At 43.4% G+C, this 27,368-nt stretch overlaps 1 protein-coding gene across 1 annotated transcript in view; it reads right to left on the bottom strand.

Moving 5' to 3' along the window:
- Positions 1-19,459, bottom strand: part of Map3k19 (mitogen-activated protein kinase kinase kinase 19) — a 42,088-nt gene extending 22,629 nt beyond the window's left edge. The window contains exons 1-6 of the mRNA XM_028874935.2: positions 19,196-19,459; positions 15,149-15,344; positions 10,619-10,807; positions 4,926-5,080; positions 3,802-3,917; positions 1,640-1,752 (exon numbers count right to left, since the gene is read on the bottom strand). Of these exons, the coding sequence (XP_028730768.1) occupies positions 1,640-1,752; positions 3,802-3,917; positions 4,926-5,080; positions 10,619-10,807; positions 15,149-15,344; positions 19,196-19,260 (834 nt within the window). The 5' untranslated portion in view covers positions 19,261-19,459. The remainder of the gene's footprint in view (positions 1-1,639; positions 1,753-3,801; positions 3,918-4,925; positions 5,081-10,618; positions 10,808-15,148; positions 15,345-19,195) is intronic.
- Between the last annotated feature and the right edge of the window lie 7,909 nt (positions 19,460-27,368).

Genomic DNA, 27,368 nt, shown 5'->3' with positions numbered 1-27,368 from the left:
CTGCAGGGAGGAGGGAGAGCCTACGATCCAGGAAGCTCATAAAACTTCTAAGACTCAGGCCCATCCTGAGGTTATATAAGCAGTAAAAAAAAATGACTGGGAGAGAGACTCCGTGGTTGAGCTACCTGTAGATCATGAGTTTCAAGGATTCGGCTTTCCTGGATTCATCACCCATGCCCCTGCATATGGCCCCTCACCCATGATCATAAATAATCCCAACGAACTCACTGGTTCACCAAACTGGCGGTAAGCAGAATCTTTTCTTTGTTCTGTCTGTCATCTGTGCCCTATCAGATGACAGACATTTGTTGACATATCCCCAGGAAAAGTCACACAACAGCTGTTCTAACCCAGTAAGCCACTCTGTCCATGGTATTTTGTTGTAATGGTGGGAATAATCACACACACACACACACACACACACACACACACACACACACACACACACACACACACACAATCCAAGTTAACTAGTAAATTTACATTTAAAACATTATGTCTATGGGTGTTTTGCCTGCACGTATGTGTACCACATGTGTGCAGTACTAGCTGAGACCAGAAGAGGGATTCAGACCTCCTGGCACTGGAGTTACAGATGGTTGTGAATCCCAGGGTGGGTACCAGAAATCAAACCCAAGTCCTCTGGAAGAGCAGCCGGTGCCCTTTATTGCTGGGCCATCTCCCCAGCCCCCAACTGACATTTTAAAAATAGTTACTTTAATACTGTAATCAATCAGCTGGACATGGTGTTACATCCCACAGCATCCTGAGAAACTAGAGTAGGAGAATCAAGAGTTCAAGGCTAGCTTACACCACATAGTAAGTTCTAAAAGCGTAACAAGAGTACCTCAAAACATATGTAACATTGGTATTTATATAAATCATATGGTATTTGTATATGATTATTACAAAACATTAAGGCAATACAAATGAAGTAGTAGGTGGGTTAGGCATTCCACTTTTTTTTTTTTTAATTTTACTGTTTCCCCTTTTCAGATTTATTCATTTGATTTTATCTACACCAGTGTTTTGCTTCCTTGAGTGTACGCACACTGCCTTCACGCCTGGCGTCTGTGGCGACAGAAGAGGGTACTGGATTCCTTGCAACTGAGTTGCAGGTGATTGTGAGCTGCCATGTAGGTGCTGGGAACTGAATCTGGCTCCTTTGCAAATGCAGTGCACACTCTTAACTGCTGGTCTGCCTCTCCATCTCCTGTTTTTTCTTTTTAATGTTTTCCTTTAGCCTGTTTCTTTACGTGGGTCCTTGCTGTGGAACAATCCTTTTCTACACTACGAATATGTATTACTCGTATTTGCTAGTAAAAAGTGGATTGGCCAAGAGTTGGGCAGGAAGAGACTGAGCACGAGAGTCAGACAAGGAGAACGCTGGGAAGAAAGGGTGGAGTCAGAGAGTCACTGGCAAAGGCAGAGAAGCAAGATGAGAATGCTGTACTGAGAGAAGGTACCAAGACGTGTGGCTAAACATAGATCAGACTTATGGGTTAATTTAAGTGTAAGAGTTAACAAGTAATAAGCCTGAGCTATTGGCTGAGCAGTTATAATTTATATTCAGCCTCTGAGTCGGTTACTTAGGAACTGGCAGACAGGACAGGAAGTGTCCGTTTACAGGTCCTCTTACCTCACTGCTGCTGACACTCTGCAAGATGATGTTTTCAGTTTTGGAAACTGTCATACCCACTGGAGAAGAGCTTGTCTCATGACCAATGTCAAGTAGTGACTCCGCATGTCTTTCTGTCAAAAAGAAACAACATGTGCTTTGGTAATATTCAACAGTCTCAGAGGAAGATCTGTCTCTAGGTTTAATCAGCTCCATTTGGTCGGGTTTTCCTGAAAGGATGATCAGGCATTCTGATGAAACTTCAGGTAATAATTTTCACAAGAAAAGAAAAAGGCAAGAGCCAGGCTGGGGAGACGGCCAGGAGACAAGGCACTTGCTACACAAACATGAGGATCAGAATTCAGATTCCCAGAATCCACGTGGAAGCCAGGCAGGTGGAGCGAATGCCCGTGATCTGAGCACTCAGGAGGCCGGGTAGAGTGGGGCCCCCAGGGCAAGGTGCCTACCCAGACGAGCAGAAGCGGTGTGTTCCAGGTTTAGTGAGGGAACCTGCCTCAGTAAATAAAGTGGAATGCAATGGAGGAAGAGGCCTGATGTCAACCTCTGGCCTCACACACAGCATACATACTTCACACATATGCATGCAAGAAAAAGAGTCAGATGTTGGCTCCACATAATACACCAACTCATTCTTACTTCATTCTCTCAGCCACACCCTCTGTGAGGTGCTGGGAGCTGGGGAAGAGCTTTTCAACCATCAGACCCGTCAACAGGTACCTCAGGGTTGGTTAGAGAGCCCTTGTCTCTCAGATGATGCAGAAAGAAGAAGGATGTTTACCCTTCACCTTTCACTAAAGATGAACCCTTGAATGGACTCCGGTGGGTGGGTGGGTGGGTGGGTAGGAGAAAACCTCTCTATTCTCTTCCAAATTGATTTGCTTACAATTCTGAAGGCTGTGTTGATTGATAACTGGCCTTTTTGCTCTCTTGAGTTGCCCTGGAAGAGTGAGGGTGATCTCCCCACAGTATGATAGCAAGAGAAATCAAAGTGAAATGTAATACGGGGATTTGTGAAGGCCATGCAGTCATTTAAATGCCTCAAACTAGGCCTTGGGAGATGACTCATTTGACTAAGAGCTTTCCTGCAACATAAGGAGATGAGTTCAATCAATCCTCAACACCTGAATTTAAAAGAAGGGCTGGAGAGATGGCTCTGTAGTTAAGAGCACTGACTGCTCTTCCAGAGGACCTGGGTTTAATTCCCAGCACTCACATGGCAGCTCACAACTGTCTGTAATCTCCAGTTCCAGGAGATCTGGCACCCTCCTTTTGCCTCGATTGACACTAGGCACATATGTGGTAAACAGACATACAGGCAGGCAAAAACATCCACACACATAAAGTTAAAATAAATACATTTCAAAATAGAAAAAGGAGCCAGGCATGGTGGTGTGGATTTGTGATCCCAGTGCTGGGGAGGTGGAGAACTAGTGGATCCCTGGAGCTCACTAGCCAGTCAGCTTAGCTAAATAAGCAAGTCCTAGGAAAAAGTAAGAGATCCTAGTTTAAAAAAAAAAAAAAAAAGCTGTGGGGTCTGGAGAGGTGGCTTATTGGTTAAGAGCACTTGCTGCTACCACAGAGAATCAGGTTTGTTTTTCCCATGGAGGCTCGCAGTCACTTGTAACTCCTGTTCCAGAGGATCTGACCCTCTCTTCTGGTTCCCATGAGCACTGCGTACATGCTGTACACATACAGACAAGCAGACACACACTCATACGTGTAAATTAATAAATTAATTACTTTTTAAAAAAGCCAAAAAGCAAGATACAGTATCCTTAGAAAAACACTGGAGGTTGACCTCTGACCACCCCCCAAATACATGAGAGTGTGGGACAAGGCTACTTTGTATTCTTTACAGTGTTAGTCCTGTGCTTCAGAAGTCACTGCTCAATTAAGAGTCACTGGTTTGATTTATTTAAATGAGTGGGGTGTGAATGGCACACACCTTTGATCATAGTACTTAGAAGACAGAGGCGGGCAGATCTCTATAAGTTCAAGGCCAGCCTGCTCTCTATAGTGAGTTCTAGGCCAGCCAGGTATATATAGGTGTGATCCTGTCTCAAACAAACAAATGGAGCGATTCAACAGATGTAAGACAGAAAGATAGACTTCAAACAGGACTTTCAAACTGGGGGGATGTGCGTCTAGAAGGAAATATTGACCTGGTTTGGGCATGGAATTCATCAGGATGTCCAATAACTGCGGCTTCCTCCAACTTTCAATTTGTGACACATAATGTATTGCGGACTTGCCACTGAAGTCACAAAGCTTAGGATCTCTGGGGGGAATAGAAGAAGCATCAAAGATTAGTAGGTTAGATCTGTTAAGATGTAAAAACACTGACATCAAATAAGCAGAAAACTTAAGTTAGGGATATAATAATGATTTTAAAACACATGCACTGGAGTGTGACCACTTCTCAAAAATTTTAAAGAGGGCTAGTGATATATCTCAATTGGTAGAGTGCTTGCCTAATGTCTTAGTTAGGGTGCCTATTGCTGTGAAGAGACACCATGATCACAGCAACTCTTATAAAGGAAAACATTTAATTGGGTGGCTTATAGTTTCAAAGGTTTAGTCCATTATCATCATGGCATGCAGGTAGATATGGTGCTGGAGAAGGAGCTGAGAGTTCTATATCTTGATCTGTAGGCAACATGAAGTGAATTGAACTATGCATAGCTTGAGCATAGGAGACCTCAAAGCCTGCCCCCAGAGTGACACACTTCTTCCCACAAGGCCACACCTCCTAATAGTGCCACTCCCTATGTGCTTATGGGGGCCAATTACATTCAAACTACCACACTGAATATGCACAGAATCCTGTGTTCTATTCCTAATGCTGAAGTAGTGTGGCATGGTAGCTCATGCCTACAATTTTAGGCTGGCCTCAAACTCGGCGGTGGAGCTGAGAGCGACCTTAAACTTCTGATCCTGCCTCTACTGCCCACGTGCTGAGATCACAGATTCATACCACCACATCTGGCTGCTCTACTGGAGACTGAACCCAGTACTCTACCAACTGAGTTACATCTCCAGTGCCCAAAGAGCGATTATCTAAACCAATAAAGAACTAGATATAATGGCAATTTAAATATTAGTCTATTCCTCAAAATTACAACGAAGTCCCTTTTATAATGAATATACATACATATATATATAATATATATATATAATATATATATATATATGAGAAACAATCCACACATCTAAGTTTACATGTAGTTTTGGCAAATTGCAGAGGAAGCATTGTCTCTGCTGATGCTGACTGACCACCCGTACTCACGCACGATGCCGGAGGAGCTCGGTTAGAACTTCGGCAGGCTTGTAGACTGTTAATACATCCAGACTCTCAAATAGGTCCACGTCTCTCACAGCCAGCATCAGAGGGGTCAGGCCATGCAGGTTTGGGAAGTTTATATCCAGGAACTCTTCAGATGCCTTTAACAACAAGAGTTTGGGTTTCTGCTGTGTTCTTACTATATTGCTACTGAAACCAATCTCTGCATTTTCAATGCTTGACCAATTTCTCATTTTAACTTTTTGTCCCCCCTGGAGTGGGGATTGCACTGAACTGTACCTCAGCCTTCAATAGATTAACCCCCTCACCATATGGAGGCATTTTGTGTTATATTTTATATAGAATGCATTTTGTATATATTTTACATAGAATGCCAGGTTTTTCATCTTACTTCTTCATGGTCCATGATGCCAGCTGAAGTTGTCAGTACAATGATACAAACTGATGGGATGGGAGCAGATTGTTCTGTTAGTTTCTGGGTCTTTGCAACTGCACATCAAACCTGGAGCTGATGTCTTCACACTTGTTTAACCTCCCTGCAAGATTCGCAATGATTTTCGCAGCTCTGGGATCACTGATGATTTCAAATTTGCCTATGTAGCCATGCTTCACCATCGTAGTTGGGAATGGGACGATGATTTCTGAGCATAGCCTGCCTGATAAAGCCCTGGAGTTTGTCTCTCTTCTAAGCATTGTTGATGCCCTTGAGAGCATTGGCCGGAACATTCATTTACACCCTGATGATGGTACAGGATGATCTCAGAGTTTGTTTTGTTTTATTTTAATTTATTTATTTACATATTTTTTGTTTTATGTGCATCAGTGTTTTGCTATGGGTGTCATGTTTCCTGGAACTGGAGTTACAGACAGTTGTGAGCCACCATATGGATGCTGGGAATTGAACCCAGATCCTCTGGAAGAGCAGCCAGTGCTCTTAACCACTGAGCTATCTCTCCAGCCCCGTTTTGTTTTGTTTGCTTTTTACAAGGTCTCATGTAGGTCAAACTGGCCTTGTACTTTCTTTATAATTAAGGGTGGGTGACCTTGAATTCTTGATAATCCTGCTTCCAGCTCTGGGGTTACCAGTGTGTACCACCACATCTGGTTTATGTGGTACTGCAGGGTGAACCAAAGGCATCGTTAATGATAGGCAAGCACTCTACCAACTGAGCCACATCTGCAGCCTCCTCAATCTACTGTTTCTCAGTACCTATCCTGAGGAGCTGACAAAGCGAAAGACCACAGCCCTGGGTTTCAGTGTTGGTTCCCAAAGCTGACTATTTAACAAACGCGTAGGTTATATCGGGGATGCCCTGTTAAGTGGTTGATTTAAAAGACTCTCCTTGATAGGGCTGTAGATATGACTCAGTCAGTCAAGTGCTTGCTGAGTAAGTGTGAGGACTTGACTTCAATAACCTGGATCCACATAAAAATGCTAGGAGTGGCAGTGTGCACCCATGAGGCCAGTGATGCAGAAGCCCTGACAGGTGGATCCCTGGGCCTCAATAATCAGTCTGAACAACCTACTTGACAAGCTCTGGACAAATGAGAGACTGTCTTGAAAAAAAAAAGAAGAAAGAAGGAAAAGAGATAGAGATAGAGAGATAGATAGATAGAGAGGTCAATTGAGGAAACCCCCTATGTTACCTGGCCTCCACCTGCACACATGTGCCCATATATGCACCTGAAGATGTACACATCCACACATCCACAAGTACATGGAGAAAAAAATAACCCTGATAAAATAAAGAAGGAGAAGTTAAAGGATAAATAATTTAGCATTTTTTCATTTGGCACATACTTACACTCAAAAATAATTTGTTTATCTGAAATGTAAACTTAATGTGCTCACTTCTGTAGCTGATATACCAAACATCACTGGGTGTCCTGTAATTTTTATTTGCAAAATCTGATTGCCCTACTTTAAAATACCTTACTGTGTGTGTATGTATGATGTGTGTGTGTGTGTGTGTATGTATGAATGCAGGTGTGCACATACAACCAGAGGACAACTTCAATTAGTGTTTTCCTTCCACTCTGGGTCTTGGACATAGAACCTCAGGTGTCAGGCTTTCAGAACAAGAGCTTTTACCCACTGCGCCATCTGCTGACCCTAGCAACTCTATTTCCTGACCCTCTAAGTTGTGCTGGACAGGCGACAGACATACCAGTGTCTCCCTATAGGGTTGCTCGCATGACAGGTGACACAAACTGAAAACCACTTAGCCGTAGGACTTAAACGGGCAGCTGCTCCCTGAGCATTGATGAATGAATGATTTGCACTAGGAAAACGTGTCATGTAACTGCATGTAAATAGTCAAAGCAGAAGTGACATATGATATGACCAGTTGCTTTAGTATGAGTAAAATTTGGGCTAGGAAAATGGTTCACTTGTTAAAAATGCTTGCCTTACAAGGGTGAGGACCCAAGATCGGATCCCCAGCCCTTTCAGGAAAAGCCCAGTGTGGCGGTGTATGCCTATAATCCCAGTAGTGGGGAATCAGAGCCAGAAGATCTTAGAGCTCACTGGCCAGCTGGTCTAAGCAAACTGGTGAGCTCCAGGGTAAATGAGAGACCTTGTCTCCAAAGACAGTAAGATGGGCATTAATTGATTAAAAAACAAAAATAACAACAACAACAACAAAAAACCACCCAGTGTTGACATTTGGAAAGGAGAGAGAGAGAGAGAGAGAGAGAGAGAGAGAGAGAGAGAGAAGAGAGAGAGAGATTTAATTCAGACCATCAGAACTGAAAATCTCTTGGAAGACCAAAAACACAAACTGCTTGTTTTATAGACCAAAGTAACTTGCTGATTTTCACCTCTGTTTCGCTTTCTGCCATGGCAATACAGTCTTTACCTCAGCATCTCCAGGGGCAAAATGGAGATAATGATATTACCTCAGCAGGCTGCTATGGGAATTAGTTAATTTTTTTTCTCAGTCTCTGAGAAGAAGCTACCTCTTAGGTCAGTGCTCATTACTATCTAGAGCCAATGTGAGCGTTTTGAGCTGAGAGTCATATTACAACACATCAACTTAGCATCTCTTGATTAAGTTAGGCTTCATGTTCCAGGCAATAAATAGTTCCTTAAAGCTGGTTATTGAAACTTCAGGGGTAAAACAAATAATGTGGTTATAAAAACAGAGATTTGGTTACAGTTACATACAACAAGACTGCCATTAAGAAAAATGGATTACCTTTTGGAAATTTTTCTAAGCCTCACTCTGGAAATATGGCAGTTTAGACTATTTTTAAGTACAACAAAAGCATGGGAAATATCCTTTGGTTTTGTTACAATCGTCCTTGAACTTGACCTGGTTAGGATATCTTTAATTTCTTGATCTGTTTGTGTCTTTACCATAAGGGATTAGAAAAAAAAAAACTGTTTCCTAGCATCAATATTGCTTTTCTTTCAGTTGGAAGATCACATGGGTCTTACAGCAGCATTGAAGGTCAATGTCATGAGTGAGAAATTGCTAATAATTAAAGTCCTGGGTTATGCATATACTTTTACAAGGTGCTTTAGGGTGAAGTATCTAAAAAAAAAGAGTATCAGTTACCCCCAAAGAGAACATTTAATACATGTATTCTTGGGGGTACCAGTCTCTAAGAGGACCTGAGTTCTGTTCCCAGAACCCAGGCTGGATTACTCACAATCACCTGTAACTCCAGATCCAAAGGATCCAATTCCTGGCTGGATTCCAGAGACACTGTACTCATGTGACCAAATGCACACACAAACACCCACAATTAAAAACAAAATATATTAAATGTATATTCAGGTTGGAGAGACATCTCAGTTGGTAAAGTACTTGCCATGCACATATGAGGACCCAAATCTGATCCCCAGAGTGCATATAAAAATCCAGGCATGTGTTGTATAGTAGTTTCCTCTGAGATTAAAACCACCCATCTTGGCCCGGTGGTGGTGGTGCATGCCTTTAATCCCAGCACTCGGGAGGCAGAGGCAGGCGGATCTCTGTGAGTTCGAGGCCAGCCTGGACTACCAAGTGAGTCCCAGGAAAGGTGCCAAAGCTACACAGAGAAACCCTGTCTCGAAAAACCAAAAAAAAAAAAAAAAAAAAAAAAAAAAACCACCCATCTTGGAGGGGAGCTCATTAAGACACAGGGAATTAAAGGAAGGTAAAGCTACAGGATGTTCTAAATGGAGGTCAAGTATTCCATCTTTCAGGGAAGCTCATTAAAACAGGATGTAGACAACTCAAAATAGCTCCAGGAAGTTTCTGAAACTGACCAGATTTATTCCCCTAAGGCCTACCGAGAGTCACCCTAAGATCTGCAGTGTAGAAGAAGCAGAGCCAAGCTGAACTGCCTGGGAGAAACAGTCAGCAGCCAGCCACCTCGAAGAGGTTCAGACCACCTGAGCTGACTGCAAAGGACGTTCTCTCTAACCTGATGAGCTGCCTGCAGGTTGTGCAGTGAGCTCCAGCTTTCCAGATTTCATGAGCTGTCACCCGTGCTGGGGTGGGCTTTGGTGTTGCAGCTGCTGTTGAGACCCTTATGCTCCTAGAGTGACCTCACCCATGGTCTTGTAAGTGACCGCAATAAAACTTCCTAGTTCACCAAGCCGGACTTTGGTGGTAGCCATACTTTGGTCTGTTTTCAGTTCCCTTTCTAGGATGCGAAGATGCCTGTTCACACCTCCCTGGGAATATTGTCACACAGCAGCATGCACTTTCAACCCCAGTGCTGGGGAGGTGAAGAGGAGCCCTGGCTAGCCAGCCTATCCTACTTGGTGAGATCCAGGGAAATGTGAGACGGTCTCAGAAACAAACAAACAAACAACAACAACAAAAACAAAGTGGATGGCACTAGTGGAATGATACCTACAGCTGCTCTCTGGCCTTCACATGCATATGCAGACATGTGCACACAAACACTATACACACACACACACAAATATATTCCCCTAAAGTTCTAAAGCTGTTCTGGGCACAGCTAAATATTGTGCAGTGTGTAAGGTCTCTGATTCCCTTTTCAGGATAAAGATAATAATTGCCAGTGGCCCAAAGGGACCTAAACAGCAACTGTGCAAATGGCAGTGATATCCAGGGAACTGATCTGAGCAAGCTGACAGCGCTCCTCTGGGTCTTCCTGGGGCTCATCATTTCCCGGGGGAGCTACCTGACTTCTAGCTCATAGATAGAGGGGGTGGAAAGAGGTAGCTGCTCTTGTTTTCTATCTGTGTCCTGTCTGGTTCTGTATCTTTCTGTCTCTCCTGCCTGAGACTTTCCGGGATGGCATTTGAAAATAACTTTCTCCTTCTTTGGAAGAAGTCTTGGGCGCCGAAGAACCGGCTCAGCAGTAAAGAGTGCTTGCTACTCTTTTCACGAGGACCAGAATTCAGCTACCAAAACCCACAAGAGGCAGCTCACAACTACCTGTAACTCCAGCTCCACGGGATCTGACATCCTCTTGTGGCCTCTGTGAGTACTCATATGCCTGTATTCACACACACACACACACACACACGCACACGCACGCACGCACGCACGCACGCATTTATATATACACATGATTAAAAACAAAAATTAAAAAACTTTAAATGTAAACACAAATACATTTTAAGAAGAGTCCTGTATTGGGCATGTGAAGGCATAGTCTGTCTTCTGTCCATCTGTCCATCCCTGCCCCAGGTAAACATCACTGTAACTAACCAGCAAGTGCTGAAGCTGCTCAAGATTGCCCTGCCACGAACTTCTTAGAAGCTGCATTTGGGGAGCTTGGATTCTCCTGCCGGCCAATAGCTGTCTCCGGATGCCACCATTAGCCACATGGAGCGCAGTTTGGTTGCTGTAATTACAGAGGGTGATATCCGCTCCCTTCTCCAGAAGAATCTCAACGACCTGTAAAACAGTAACATCCTTAAAACTCCAAAGATTTGTTTTTATTTTTAGCTCTAAAATGTTCATAATTATATATGTTGAGCATATTCCCCTCCCTGCCCAATTTTTTTAAGTTGGGTTTTTTGTTTTGTTTTGTTTTGTTTTGTTTCTCTTTTGAGATAGAATCTCACTATATCACCCTGATCAGTCTGGAACTTGCTATTTAGATCAGGCTGGCCTCACGCTCAAAAAGATTTGCATGCCTCTGCTTCCTGATTGTTAGGATTCAAGACGTGTGTCACCAAGCCTGGCTTACAAAGTTATTTTTAATTTAATTAATGTGTGTGTCTGTGTGAGTGTGTCTATGTGTGTGTGTCTATGTGTGTGTATGAGTATGTGTGTGTGTGTGTGTGTGTGAGAGATGAGAGAGAGAGAGAGAGTGAGAGAGAGAGAGAGTGAGAGAGTGAGAGAGAGAGAGAGAGAGAGAGAGAGAGAGAGAGAGAGAGAGAGAGAGAGAGAGAGAGAATATGTGGGTGGCCATGCAGGTCAGAAGAGGGAATAAGATCCCTTGGTTATGTATGAGCTGTCCACTGTGGATGCTGGGCTGCCAACTTTGGTCTTCATGACTGAGCAGCAAGTGCTCTTAACTGCTAAGCCATCTCTTCAGCTCCATCCCCTGAATGCTTCATATTTTTTGAGTGGCAGCTGTACCGTTAGGGATGGATAGAAGACTAACTTAGATATGACTCTCATTCCCGATAAAGAAAAGGCAGGTAAGAGTGGGAAAAAATGGAGGACTGCAGGCTGGGGGGCATAGCTCCGTGGTGGGAGCTCACGCCTAGCATCTGTGAGGTGGTCCCCAGCACCACCACGACCAAGTATTTGAATGCAGGGAGCTGTTATTTACCTTTCTAAATGTGGAAACCAAATCTCTGTGATGGCTGGTGTGGTGGTGCACACCTTGAGTCCCAACACTTTGGGAGGCAGAGGCAAGCAGATCTTTGAGGACAACCAGGGCTAAATAGTGACACCCTGCCCCCCCCCCCACCCCACCCCACCCCACCCATCCCCCCCCCCCATCCCCCGCCACCGCCAAAAAAAGCCAAAACCAACAACAACGAAAACAACTCTGTGATATGGGTGCTTTCTGAGAACTGTATTTTTAGACAAGAGATTTAGAAATATTTTCTTCTGAGGACACATAAGCGTTGAAATCTTTTTTATTGTGAGACAAGATCAGGATCTTATGTAGTCCAGGCTGGCCTTGAGGACCCTGAACTTCTGACTCTCTTGCTCTACCTCCTGAGTGCTGGAATATAAGTGTGTGCCATGACGCCTGGTTTCTGTGGTGCTGGGACTCAAACCCAGGGCTTCATGAGTGCTAAGCAAACACTCTACCATATGAGCCACAGCCACAGCTCCCAACATCCCAGCATTGAAGTCTTATAGTAGTTTATAACTTAAAAAATGAAACTCACCGGGCGGTGGTGGCGCACGCCTTTAATCCCAGCACTCGGGAGGCAGAGGCAGGCGGATCTCTGTGAGTTGGAGGCCAGCCTGGTCTCCAAAGCGAGTTCCAGGAAAGGCGCAAAGCTACACAGAGAAACCCTGTCTCGAAAAACCAAAAAAAAAAAGAAACTCATATTATCTATCACCTACTTATCATCTGCTTACCTAGCATCATTCATCTATTATCTATCTATATACCTATCATCTCTGTCTGCCTATTGTCTACTTATCTTTTTTTATGTTCTATTTATTTATTTATTATGTATACAGTGTTCTGTCTTCATGTATGCCTGCAGGCCAAAAGAGGGCACCAGATCTCATTACAGATGGTTGTGAGCCACCATGTGGTTGCTGGGAATTGAACTCAGGACCTTTGGAAGAGCAGCTAGTGCTCTCAACCACTGAGCCATCTCTCCAGTCCCTGTCTACTTATCTTAACCAATCTACCATCTGTCTACCTATCATCTATCTATTTACTTTACGCCTCCTTTCATCCCATGATCTAGCATTTATCTACATTTCTATTAGCTATCTATAGAGCAACAAGTATTGGACTTAGGGTCTTATTTTTGCTAGGCAAGTGCACTCTATTCCAGCTCAGGTTGGCTTATAAAGTCCAGAATGTTGCAAATATTTTTTATATATTTGGAAGTAAATAAACTACATTCAAATGCTGCAGTGATTAGTTTTTCAGCAAATATGGAATAGGTGCTCAGTGTGTGTCATGACTTGTCCTTGTCTAAGCCCTAAACATGAACCAGGTAACTACCAGACTTCAAGCTACTCATAGTATGATGGGGTCACAGAGACAGATGAGAAAGCATAGTGTGGTGAATGTAAAGACGGAGATGAGCAAGGAGACTGGAGTAGTGTCATAAAAGACATGACTGTCTTTCAAAGTCCTGATTTAGGAGATCTTAAGTCTTTATTTTTTGCTAGTCAGTGATTATATAAGACGTGGTACGGCATCACACTGTCAGGCCAAGACTGCATGGGGTAGTGATTAAGCAACATAGGTTTAGTTTAATTGACGTACAATTAAATACTAAACTTCGTGCGTAGAATTCTCTTACTTGAAGATATAGAGATAACACATGAGAAGAATAACGGGCATATAGACGTAGCCCAGGAAAGAAATATAATGATATGTTTTTGAGTTAGGTGTGGTTTTTGAGTCTTACAAATGGATGGGATAGCTCGTGGATATTTCTTCTTATCTTTAGAAACAAGGCAGTATATAGTTGTAGAATAACCTAAAAACAAAAAATTTTAGCCAGGGGATTGGCCAATGAACACTAGCGGCAGTGGGTTGGGGTCGCGAGACGGCACGCCTTTAAGACTGTGAGGCACTGAAGCTCAAGAGCTGTGAAGTATCCTGATTCTTAGTGGAGGATAGTCCTTGATGGCCATATCTACTGCCTCAAAGATATTTATTTTTTTAACTGTTACCTAAATCATTGTTCTTTTATGTTTATTGCTTTATCTCATTTTTTCTTTCATGTACTGAGGCAAGAGGGCTTAATGGGTGACTTGTTGTTTTGACTCAGACCTGGAGAGCGTGCTCCACCCTCCATCCTCCAGTGCTACTATGTTAACCAATCTACATCTGTCTATATCATCTTTTTTTTTTCGTTTTCTTGTCTGCATTTTTTTTCTATTTTTTTATTTGGAAAAAAATACTTACATTTTCAAATGCAGTGCAATTATTAGTTTTTCATGCAGTGAATAAATAGGAATAGGTGCTCAGTGTGTGTCATGACTTGTCCTTTGTCTAAGCCCTAAACAATGAACCAGGTAAACCCAGACTTCAAGCTACTCATAGTATGATGGGGTCACAGAGACAGATGAGAAAGCATAGTGTGGTGAATGTAAAGACGGAGATGAGCACAGGAGACTGGAGTAGTGTCAGTGAAGAAGACCACTGAGCTGTCTTTCAAAGTCCTGGAGGACTTTAGCAGACAGTTCTCACAAAGGCAGAGGATGCAGCTCAGATGGAAGAATGCTTGCCTGGCATGCAGCAAGCCCTAGAATTTGTCCTAATATTGCAAAGACTGGGTGCGGTGACCCACACTTATAATCCCAGGGAGACAGAGGAAGGGGGATCAGAAGTTCGGGGTCATCTTTGGCTATAGCAAGCTCAGGCTAGCTTTGGTATGATAGGTAGTATTAATTATCTTAGTTTTTTTTTTTTTATCTTGTTTTTTTAAGATAGGGTTTCTCTGTGTAGTCCTGGCTGTCCTGGGACTCACTATACAAACCAGACTGGCCTTGAACTTGAGATCTGCCTGCTTCTGCCTCCCAGATGCCAGGATTAAAGAAGTGAGCCACCCTGTCCAGTGGTAGTAGTGTTAATTACCAACTTGGTAGACTCTGGAACTACCTGGGAGACAGGCATGCCCAGAGCGTTTTTGTTTTTGTTTTTTATGTCTACATTTTTTCTAGTGAGCTATTAAAAGCTTAAAAAAATAATTTAAGCCGGGCGGTGGTGGCGCACGCCTTTAATCCCAGCACTCTGGAGGCAGAACCAGGTGGATCTTTGTGAGTTCGAGGCCAGCCTGGTCTCCAAAGCGAGTTCCAGGAAAGGCGCAAAGCTACACAGAGAAACCCTGTCTCAAAAACAAAACAAAACAAAAAAATTTCAAAAAGGCTGCAAGTCCCCCAAATCTCTCAGAAAACAGAAACTGAATTAGACAGTGCTGTCGTGATAATATTGACCCCGAGCTAGGGCTTTGCAAGGCCTGGGAACAGGAATTTGTTGTGGAGGAACAGGAAGCTACCAAGCTTCAGAAAACCAAAGGCAAACCCTCCTTGCTTCCCGCCAGACTCTTTTTTTTTTCTCCCTCCCCATTGTACCTCTGATAGATTTTCTTCTGCTGCGGTAATGAGAGGTGTATTTCCGGTCTGTGGGTGCTGAAAGTCAAGGTTCCCGAGGACTGAATGGACTTCAGGAATACGGCCACAGATGCATTCCACGTCACCCCTGGAAACCACGTCCAGGAAATCATGAATCAGTTTGTTTTTGTTCATCTTGCTGGTGCCGTATAATTGCCTTAAAGAGAAAAATGGCTTAAGGACACGAAGGCCAGCAAGACAGTGGGCGGTTCCAACGTAGCGTAGTCTGCCTTCATTGTTACATGGTTCCTTCTTTTATAAAGAAAAATGGGGGGGGGGGGTAGTTCAGTGGATAAAGCACTTGCTGCTCGGTGTGTTCAAATTCTCAGACCCACATAAAAGCTAAACAGGTTTGGCAGCCACTTGTAAACCCAGCACTCAGGAGGTGATGGAGGATCCCCAGGACAAGCTATTTAGTGATAATAGCCAGACTTGGAGAGAGAGCTTGCCTCAGCAAAGTGGAGAATGCCTGAGTAAAACGCCCAGTATCAGCTTTAGGCCTCTATATGTACACACACATGCATGCATACCCACACACCATGCACACACACACATGCACACCATACACATATAGATGTAAAATGTAATCAATAGGGTCTGGGTAGGCGGCTCAGTTGGTAAGATCACCTGCTCAGCAAGCACGAGGCCCTAAGTTCAATTCTTTAGCACTCATGAAAAAAAAAGTTTGAGTTTGATCCCCGGGACCCAAATGGTAGAAAAAGAGAATTGACTCCCTAACTTCCACGTGTATGCTGTGGCACACATTTACACACAGACACAAAGACGTAGACATACATTCATACACACACAGACACACACACACACACACATACATACACACTAAATGAAAATGTCATAAAAAATAAAAATATTGGAGCTGGAGAGATGGCTCAGTGGTTAAGCATACTGGCTGCTCTACCAGAGGTCTTGAGTTAAATTCCCAGCAACGGCACAGCAGCTCACAAGTGTTTCTAACTGTAGTGCCATGGGATTTGATGCCCTCTTCTGGTGTGCAGACATTTATGCATACACATCCATAGACATAAAATACATAAATAAACAAACCTTTTTTGTTTGTTGGTTGGTTTTCAGAGACAAAGTTTCTTTGTGTAGCCCTGGCTGTCCTGGAACTAGCTCTGTAGACCAGGCTGGCCTCAAACTCAGAGATCTGCCTGTCTCTGCCTCTCAAGTCCTGGTATTGAAGGTATGCCCAGCTAATAAGTAAATCTTTAAAAATAAAATAATAAATTTACATAAGTAATAGTAATATGTCAGGCAGTGGTTGCGCACGCCTTTAATCCCAGCACTCAGGAGGCAGAGGCAGGTAGATCTCTGTGAGTTCGAGGCCAGCTTAGTCTATAGAGCTAATTCCAGGACAGTCAGGGCTACACAGAGAAACCCTGTCTTGAAAATATATATATGCACAACTTGCTACTTATTTTTAACACTTTGCTTTCAGGTACACCCATGTATTTGTGTGTAACCTCCAGTTGTTTATTACACATCTACTGTATTTTATTATTTCTTCTCTCAGTGATGGGCATCTAAATTGCCTCTAGTGTTCCACCCTGTAGACAACACTGTGATACTATCTCTACTGGAGCCTGGTAATACATAGCCCAAACGTCTGCTTGCACCTAATATGTCTAAGACATTCAGTTTCACTAAAATGTGCCAGAACGTTCTCCAGAATGACCTTAGCAAGTAACACCACCACCAACGCTGGGGGTTTTCTTGGAGTTCTAACCTGGTTGACTGCGGTGACTTAGTCACCATACTACTAATCATTAACATTTAATAAGGGTCACACTTGGAACTTCACTAAAGGTAGCAAGAACAGACCATATGTTCCAAATTGGACCACAGGAAAATTTCAAGCCAGTACACATACACACCCTATTTGGCTTTATCTTCATACGTTTGTTTTTCAAAATGCAATATCACTTCAAGGCTAGGAAATGCTTTCATAAACAGGATAATTACAGCCTGTCCTTCAATAAAGCTAAAACCCATGTATTCAAATAACAACCAGGCAAGAAAGAGGTATTTATCCCATCGGATTATTCATAGAGGAGAGCTAGAACCTCAAGAACCCAGCCATTTTTCTTCAAGGTTGTTACCTAGCAATGAATGTTTTAGAGTCTGTGCTTTAACTCTTGCTTGTAACCTCTTTGTGTGTTTGCTTCTCCACTAGGGCTCATCTTTGCGGTTCGGGCTGGCCTGGGTTCCGGGCTTGGCTCCAAACTCTCCATCCTCCTGCCTCACACTCTTGGGTGCTGATATGGCATTGTGTACCATGGCACCTGGATCTTGCATAACCTTTAAAAGAGAAGTAGTAACTACTCCCTAATATAAAAATAAATAAATTTAAAAAATGTGAATTTAGCTTCACTGTAATCTCCAAGTTATCCAGTCACTAGAAGACTGGCAATGTGATCACTATTTGGTGATCTATGTCACACTCCAAGACGCCTAGAGAAAGACAATGGCCAGTCAAGGACACTCTGTAGTGTCTCCACACATCAGTCGCTCAGGTAACATGAACTAACTCACACTGCTTCTTGTAGCTGAGTGTCATTTCCTCCTGTGACTTCCAGCCTTAACATTTCAGGTTGGTTTTTTTTTTCAATTTATAATATTTTTATATTTTACATACCAACCACAGATGCCCCCTCTCATCCCTCTTTCCGCTCCTTCCCAGCCTTCCCCCGAAGCCACCCCCCCATCGCCGCCTCCAAAAGGGTAAGGCCTTCCATGGGGCGTCAACTAAGCCTGGTACATTCAGTTTAGGCAGGACCAAGCCCCTCTCCACTGCATCAAGGGTGAGCAAGGCTTCTGACCATAGCTAATGGGATCCTGAAAGTCAGCTCATGCACCAGGGATAGATCCTGATCCCACTGCAAGGGGCCCCTCAAATAGACCAAGCTACACAACTGTCTCCCGTATGAAGACAGCATAGTCTCATCCCATGCAGGTTCCACAGCTGTTGGTCTAAAGTCCGTGAGTTCCTACAACATTTCTGTTTTAAGTTTCCCATGGAGCCGGGTGGTGGTGGCACACGCCTTTAATCCCAGCACTCGGGACAAAGCAAGTTCCAGGACAGCCAAGGCTACATAGAGGAACCATTCTGTTTCAAAAACAAAACAAAAGTTTCTCATGGAGAAAACTTTTCTCCATTTATTTAGAAGTATTATTTTGAGCAGTGATTTTTTTTTTAAGCAATAATGTTTTGTTCTATAGGGTTAAACTGGAAGGTGTATCTTCTATTGGATAACAGTCACTTTTGTTCTTAACCATGTTATCAACTTGTAAAGTCAAAACTTTTGTAACCAATCATACACAGCACAGCGTTTCATGATGACATTTTCATGCATTTATAATTTATTGTGATTGTGTTCGCTCCCTTACCCTCTTGTCTCCCTCCCACACTCACTGGCCCCCTTCCTCTTCTGATCTTTCTTCTATTCTCATGGCTTTTGTTGTCATTATTTTGTGGCCCAGTGAGTTTTGTTGGGTTGCTTTTGAGAGCATGGGCATTTTCCCAGTAAGCCTTTCTGTTATATTCTACGTTTGGTTTGGATTATTATATAGAAAAGCTTAAAGCGACTGAAACTTGATTTTAAGGTTAATAAAATGTACCCCAAAATATGTGTATACAATATTAAGTAGTTACAAAAAGTTCACAAATATTTAGGTGATCAGAGTATGAGATTATCTCTGCATGGAATTCAGTGGACGAAAGTGCTTTATATTAATAAAACTTTCTTGTCATTACTAGTTTTCCCTGTGGTCTGGAGGCACTTCCATAAAGCACCGGAAGGGATCATTTGTAAAGTCAAAACTAAATTATTACAGCTCTAAGGATAAAATTATTCAAGCTTCAGACACAGCTTCTCCCATCCGTTTACCTGATGTGCCTCCCCTGGGACACTCTTCCAGGAGGAAAACAAAAAGTTGCCACATTCGGTATTATCTAAAACAGCATGAAGAAATGGAAGCGTGGCTTACCTAGTGTGTGTTTTGCTGAGGGACGCAATTGAAGGAGCACCCAGACCAGCAGCAGCCCAAATCATCCTACTTCTTCATGGCTCTGATTTCCGGACCAGCCATCACCCCTCAGTTCAGCTAGGTTTCCGTTGACAGGCAGCATAGACTTAGGACCTTTGCTCTGATTCCGTTCCAGTGTTGTACAGTCCAAACGCTTTATTTTTAAAAAGTGTTTAAAACTGGTTCTGGGTGCACAAACCCTTTGGCTCAGTGCGAGGAGACTCGATTAGTTTACAGGCTGTCGCCCAGGCAACCAGCTGCGTTGTGTTTAGCTTGGAGAATTAAAAGCAGGACAGTCTCATGGAGGCAGGAAAACAAGCGTGGTACGAGCTTCTAAGCCGCGGTTGGAGTGGTTAGAACAGGTGCACATCCACGGCTGACTCACTGCCATTCTCTCTCTACGCAGTGAGATGCTCTTCAGAGGAGGCATGCCTCTGTATCCCTGCTGTGTGCTGAAAGGTCCCTTTTCAAACCCAAGACAGGCCAGAGGGATAATATAACTATACAAGCAGGGATGAAGACATTCTCTCGAGGCATGGTACCTCTCTCTTTGACCATCAGACTATTGAAGCAATGAACCCCAAGAAAATGAAAGTCCCATGCTGGGAAAGGGAACGGCTGGAGCCAGCCTGGGGCCAGCCAAGGAGGAGCTTGTCTCCCAGGAAGTGATTTCAATTTGAGACCACCTTGCAAGAGAGACTGGGGCCCAGACAATGGTGGGTCAGGACCAGGCAGGGCCACATGTTCCCTAGGACTGCTTAGTCATATGTACCTCTCGCCCTTTATTTAGATTAAACTTCACACCAGGATCTCAGTGACGGATTTAGGTGGGGTCACTAGACCTCTTTGTTACTCTTCCCAGCGTGGCAACGTTGACTAAACCTCCTTTCCCTGCTTTTCACTGTTACTTGCCTATTTACATGGCCTATTGAGGATGGGTGGCCCAGCCTGACTTATTAGGGATTGCCGAGACTTAGGTTCTGAACCTGATGATGTTGGTGTGGGAGACCTGCTCCCTCCACCCCCCCAGGATACTCTTAAGCAGGGAGAAGTGAGAAATATTTAGCTAGAAATATAGAGGAGAGAGACAGATAGAAACACATGATAGCCTTGGGAAGGCCTGGTCAAAACCCACCAGCCCCTCCTTATAGAAATGCCAAGGGGTGGAGCAAAAGACCCCGCCCCCCCCAGCACAGTCAAGTGCAGACCTTTCCAAACACCTAGTAACCACACACATAGTCAGTCCATCCCCCCTACGAAGCCCTGATGTGTAAAGCAAGCTCAGATCTCACTAGGAAACCTCTGTGGACCCCAACACGTTGGTAATAAGAATTCAATCCAATAGATTGTCCCTGGACTAGTGGTGTTCATTGACCCAAACTTGAGGAATGCTTTCATTAAGACACATTTATTCTTTCTCCTTCTCCTTTTCCTCCTCCTCCTCTTCGTTATTTGAGACAGGGTCTCACTTTGTCACTCTGGCTGTCCTGTAACTCACTATATAGGCCAGGCTGGTCTCAAACTCACGGAGATTCACTTGCCCCTATTCCTGGGTGCTACATTTCTTGTCTAGAGAGGCTTGTAGTATATTCTAACACAAAGGCTTCAGCAGATTGGATGCATTTTTGTCTGACTCAGACTACAACTACCCCAACCTTGAGAGAGACCATGAAAACAAACATACTCATAAGGAACATACTAGAACGTAAGACTAGCTGGCATTTGGAGCTGCTGGTCTTTCCTACCATCCACTGAAGGGTGTGGAGGTCTCCTCTTTAAAGATGTGCTATTGTATATTTTCACTGAAATGAGGTGCAGCTGTGCAGTCAATAATCACTTCCAGTGCCTTTGGAACATGAAGCTTAGGCTGGAGCGAGGACTCAGCAATCACAAGCACTTGTGTCTCTTACAGAGGACCCAGGTTCAGTTCCCAACTCCCTGGGTGGGTGGGTGGGTCACATCTTCAGTGGGTCTGACACCTTCTTCTGGCTTCAGTAGGCACCGGTATACAGGTGGCATACACTAACACAGATATACACATACACAAAAATAATTATTTGTAAAAACAACAACAAAGCTTAGTTTCTATTGTGGGGTTTTCTCTCCATTTATTCATACTTATCTTTCTAAAGGTTACATACGGAGTTTTGATCAATGTTGATTAATGCTTGCTGTGTCTTTGACTGCCCTAAAATCCACTTTTATTAATTACAATAGTTTTTGTTGTATTTGTTTTGTGGTTCTTTTAAATTTTCTTCAATCAAAACAACCATTCAAGAAACACACCATTATTCCAGCTGTTTAGCTGAGGATTCGGAAGGTCTGCAAGTGGGTTGCCAGACTACAAAAGTAAACACAGGGTAAGTTCTGTCTCACACAGTGTAGGCTAGCCTCTACTTTGCTAGGTAGCCTAGAATGGCCTTGAACTTAGAATCCTCCTGTCTCTACTTTCCGAGTGTTGGGATTACGAGTGTGGACCATTATCCACCAGTAGGGGGTGCTTAGGCTTGAAACCAAGGATTCACACATGCTAGGCAAACACTCTACCAAGTGAGCCACATCCCCAGCATGGGAATTATTTTCACATAAACAAACCAGCAAGTACTGGTCACCTTTACTACAAAATATACAACAGGAAGTTCCTCACCATGGCAGGAAATGACATTAGTTCTAAAGTGGTATTTTAGAAGTTGAATTGATGGGATATGCTAAGAAGATTGAAATTGGCAGACATAGGAAGGTATTGAGGAAAACTTTCCTTTGGGACTTAGCCAAAAATGTAAATGTTGTTGTCATTTACTGGCCAGAAATGGTAGGAGAATGCTTGGGCTAAAACAAAAAGAGTTATTATGGACCTACTTAAGTTTGAGTTGCTTATTAATCTCCCAAGAGTTGATATTTAGTAAAGCAAATGGATCTGTAAAAGTTTATGGGAAGATGGGTACTATGTAGGTGAGAGATAAAAAGTTGAGTCACTGGGGCAGCCTTGGGATGGATATCCCAGAGGACTTCCGGTGAGGATCCAATGATGACGGTGGACCAGAAACCAGAAGCCTTGAACTAGACTAGTGACTAATTGCAATGAACATTGGCAAGTAAGGCTGATTGGACAAAAGTGTGTGCTACGTGACACACTGAGGCCCCCAACGCCACCAGGACGAGTGAAGAGGTGTTGGGGAGGCGGGAAAGATGGAGACATGAATAGGTTTTGTTTGTTTTGGTTTGTCTGTTTGTTTGCTTGTTTTGTTTTGGTTTTTTAAAATTTTCTTTTGGGGGAGGCGCTGCAGGGTTGAGGGGAAGATATGAGGGGACTGGGAGGTGAGTGGAATTAGGGTGCATGATGTGAAATTCCCAAAGAATCAATAAATTATGTTAAATAAAAAAAAATTGAGTCACATATATATGCATGGCAAATGAGTTCAGTGACTGAATGAGATTGAATGAAGATTGAATCTGAAGAGAAAAATGTGAGGTCGTTTTCCCGTTTATTTTTATTTTTATTTAGACAAAGTCTAATGTATTTCAGATAGGCCTCAAGCTTGATATTTAGCTGAATATATACAAAAGAGAAGTGGGGTTTCCTTTCATTCACTCAGGATCATTTTTCGTGTGTGTGTGTGTGTGTGTTGTGTGTGTGTGTGTATGTGTTGCACATGTGAAGGTCAGAAACTTGTGGGAGTCAGTTCTTACCTTCTGCCATGTAGGTCCCAAGGATCAAACTTAGGTCCTCAGGTTTGGTAGGAAGTTTCTTTACGGGATGATTTGTGTTCATGTGTAAGTGCGAAGTATGCATCTCAGCACTGAGTTATCAGATAAACAAGACAGGTCTCATAAAGCCGTAAGTGGTCATGGAGTTAGATAACTGTAAATGCTATGAAGAAAATTTCAGCAAGGGAGGCTGAGAGTTGTGAGTCAAGGGTGGGGGTGGGGGGTGGGGAGGTGGGGGCGGGCATTATCAGACTGTGCTCATGGAAGATCTCCTTAAGAGGTGGCTTTGGGGGGGGGTGTTACTCGTTCTGCTTTTGAGATTGATTTATTTATTATGGTTGTGTGTGTGTGAGTATGTGGGCGCATGAGTACGTCAGCAAGCGTGTGGAGGTCAGAGGATAACTTTTAGGCATCGATTCTCTCTTTCCATGGTGGGATCCAGGGATCAAACTCAGATTCTCAGGTTTGCATGGCGAATGTTGAGCCCTATCACAGGCCCCCCGAGAGATGACCGCTCATCTCTCACTGGAAAGGAAAGGCAGCAGCTGTCCTTTTGGTGGGTTGTGCACAGAGTTCCAGGCTGCGTGTGCAGCTGGCACAGAGGCTCTGAAGCGTGTACGTGGTAAGTGCTCAACTTCAGGAAGGTGGCTGGGCAAAGGCATCAGAACTGATGTAAGAAGGTGTACAGAGGCCAGATCTTCAAGGGCCCAACAGGAGCAGTAAGGAGTTTGAGTCTATTCCAAATGAAGAATTATAGCATACCATGTCACTCAGGGAGTATCGGGATCTAACTTGCTTTCTGGTTTTTTATTATTATTTTTTTTTTTGGCATTTGTTTATTTATTTGTTTGGTTGTTTTTTTGTTGCTGTATGTGAAGGTAAGAGGACAACTTGCAGAAACTGGTTCTTTCTTCCACCATGTGGGTTCTGGGGATCTGGGGGTGGGCCTCGTAGTCAGGCTTGTTGTAAGTACTTCTAGCTGCTAAATCCACTCACTGGACTGATTAGTAAAATTTGATACTATGTAAGATCTGTTTGTGTGTGCCTTGATAACGTGATCCTCTGTGTACACACACACACACACACACACACACACACACACACACACACACACACACACGGAGGAGGAGGGGGAGAAGCGGCAGAACAAGACACAAGATAGTGGTCAAGACTTCCCTCTGGTGGCCAACATGTTGGGAAGCTTGCCCTCACTGGAGTACGCTCCTCCAGGCTCTAGTGCTTTCTCAGCCTCGTTGGCTGGCTAGTTTTTATGTAACTTGACCCAGCTAGAGTCACATTGGAAGTGGGAACCTCAGCTGAGAAAATGCCTGGGGGCAGGCCTGTGGTGAATTTTCTTGATTGATAATTGACACGAGAGGACCCAACTCCCCCTGGGTGGTGTCATCTTTTCGCTTGGTGGTCCCGAGTGCTACAAGAAAGCAGGCTGAGCAAGCCCTGGGGAGTAAACCAAGAAGCAGGACTTCTCATGGACTCTGCATCAGCTCCTGCCTCCAGGTCCCTGCCTTGAGTTCCTGCCCTGACTTCCCTCGGTGATGGAGTGTGACCCGCTAATTGTAAGATGAAATAAACTCTTTCTTCTTTAAGTTGCTTTTGGTCATGGTATTTTATCACAGAAATAGAAATCCTCAGACACCCAGTGAACTTCTCCAATATATTCCCCTAATACGCTCTAGTCTTACATCATTTTGTATTTCTTTATGATAATATTTATTTCTTCTCTCTGTCCACGGAGACGCCCTGTTTTTCCTGCCCTCTGTCTGTCATCTTCTTCCCAAGTAGAAGAGAAGACAGTTAGAACAAAGCTCCCAGGAATGTCATGTTCCAGTGCAAGCATGAGCCTGGAGTCCAATCCCCAGAACCTGCATGAAGAAGACAGGCATGATGCCATGCACGTGTGTTCCCAGTGCCTGGGAGGCTGAGACAAGTGGGTACCTGGAGCTTGCTGACCAGCCGGTCTAGCCTGTTCAGTGAGTTCCAGGTTAGTGAGAGATTCTGTCTCAAAAAAAAAAAAAAAAAAAAAAAAAAAGCTGGGCAGCATCTGAGGATGACACAGGAGGCTGGCCTCTGGTCTCCATATACACATATATGTACACATATGTTCGTACACATATATAATGTATATCACATATATTTAAATCAATGTATCTTTTTATATATAATATAACCAAATATTTATCAATATATAAAGATAGAATATGTTATATGATATACAATTAATTAATTACATATATAATTAAGACATGCACAAACACACAACAACAGGCTCCTTCATGATCTTTCTGCATCACCCTTAACATGCCCGCGACGCAGCTCACCTTGACAGTACTGCTGCGTCAGCAGCAAAGCTTCTTAAACTGGAAACACCCTTCAGTCCTGTCCCTGCTGAATGGCCTGAGGCTGCCCAAGCATTCCTAAAGTATTCACGGGGCTCTCCTAAAACTGAGGCCGGAGTCAAAACTACAGTTGCCCTCCTTTCAAACCTGTCCTTACAGCATTTCACGAGGCATTAATGTTTCCCGAAATGATTTCTCCTCTCTACATAGACAAGATGCAATAAAAACACAGCTCCTGTTAAGAATCTGGGTTCTCCTTTAGTGAGCCAAATGCTAGTGTGTGAAATTCACAGTCTTTAAAGTTCTCCTGGGCATATGATCAGTTCTAGAAACATCCACCAAGAATCGAAACACAATAGAGGAAATAAAATAATTAAGGCACATCCCTTGTCTTCCAGAAAGTAGAACGTACTGGAAATATAAAATAACTAAAAGATAGGGCTCACACTGTTGCTCTGTGGTAGGATGCTTGCCCAGCATTTGCGAGTCCTGTAATCCTCAGTACAGAAAGAGAAAGGAAGAAATGAAGGAGGGGAGGAGGGGAGGGGAGAGAAGAGGAGGGGAGGGGAAGGGAGGTGAGAGGAGAGGAGTCGGCAGACTAATCATTCAATTTGACTTTTCTATTTTATGGAGTAAAACTTAAATTCTCTGGGGTTGGTGAGTGGGGCAAAACTTAACTCTTTGGGGCCAGCAGAAACACTCAACACACACACAACACACATACACAACACACACACACATACACAACACACACACACACACACACACACACACACACACACACACACACACACACCTTTAGGGTCTTTCTATCATCTCTCTCATCTCTTTATTTCTTTTCTTACTTCTATCCAGATGTATCCCTTCTGTACCTCACTTGATATCTTCCTTCTAACTTCTATTTTTTTTCCTTACAGCTTATATACCCCAGCAAAAATCTTTCAAGTAGTATAAAAGTTGCAATGTGCTTACATTCTATTTTTGAAGTGAATGGTTACAATGAATGCAAGTAAAAAGCAATGTTTTCCATATCCCTTACATGATTAAACATTTTAAGTGTTACAGGTGAAAAACAAATTATCCCCGAGGACCCACATACACTCATGTCCATGTTATAGATTAACAGAGTATAAACAAGCAAGGCATTTTTCTCAGCCAGTTCTTTTACTGGCAGGCTGCATTTTGCAGTTACAAGGAAAGACTCAATCACTTTACTATTTATCTTCAATGGTAATCTTATTTAAAAAATCTTAAAAGAGCCGGGCGGTGGTGGCGCACGCCTTTAATCCCAGCACTCGGGAGGCAGAGCCAGGCGGATCTCTGTGAGTTCGAGGCCAGCCTGGGCTACCAAGTGAGCTCCAGGAAAGGCGCAAAGCTACACAGAGAAACCCTGTCTCGAAAAACAAAAAAAAAAAAAAAAAAAAAAAAAAAAAGATAAAAAATCTTAAAAGAATCACAAATCTAAACTTTCATATATGAAAAACAATCAGTCAGCTCTACTTTAACTCCTCAGGGTGCATACCCACTCATCAACAGTTTTTATGAGGAAACTGAGGGCAGAAATGGGTACAAGGAATTAATCATCACCCTTGATCACCAACCCATCCTAGCAAGAAAGGCCCATCAGCTAATCAATAACTGGGCTGCCTTGTTCTTGTTTCTTGACCTCAACGAGTCCCTCATTCAACTATGTGCCTTTCTAAGCTTTAAATTGTTCCCCAAGGTTTTCTACCTCAAAGCCATCAACAAAAACATCTTAACCTAACCTTACTGACAATTCTACATGTCTAAATTCTTTCTAAGGGTGGTGGTTGAGTCATTAATCTGCTCCAGCAGCAATGCTTGGAAAAAGTCAATCACTATTATTGTAAGTACCAGTAACACTGCCCAGTGAGGGACTAAAAGCTCCCTGAGAGTCTTCATATAACCCAGAGATTGTGAGGGACATAGTGCCCAGGAAGACAACAGTCGAAGCTGTGCTCAATGACAGCAGGAGGTCCGCAGGACACATAGTCCTCGGGGCTTTGCCTCTCCAAGGCTCACTCAGGTGTGGCTTTGTCAACCGCCCATGA

The sequence above is a fragment of the Peromyscus leucopus genome, chromosome 15, assembly GCF_004664715.2.
Source record: "Peromyscus leucopus breed LL Stock chromosome 15, UCI_PerLeu_2.1, whole genome shotgun sequence".
Taxonomy (NCBI): domain Eukaryota; kingdom Metazoa; phylum Chordata; class Mammalia; order Rodentia; family Cricetidae; genus Peromyscus; species Peromyscus leucopus.
This window is presented reverse-complemented; position numbering and strand designations above follow the sequence as displayed.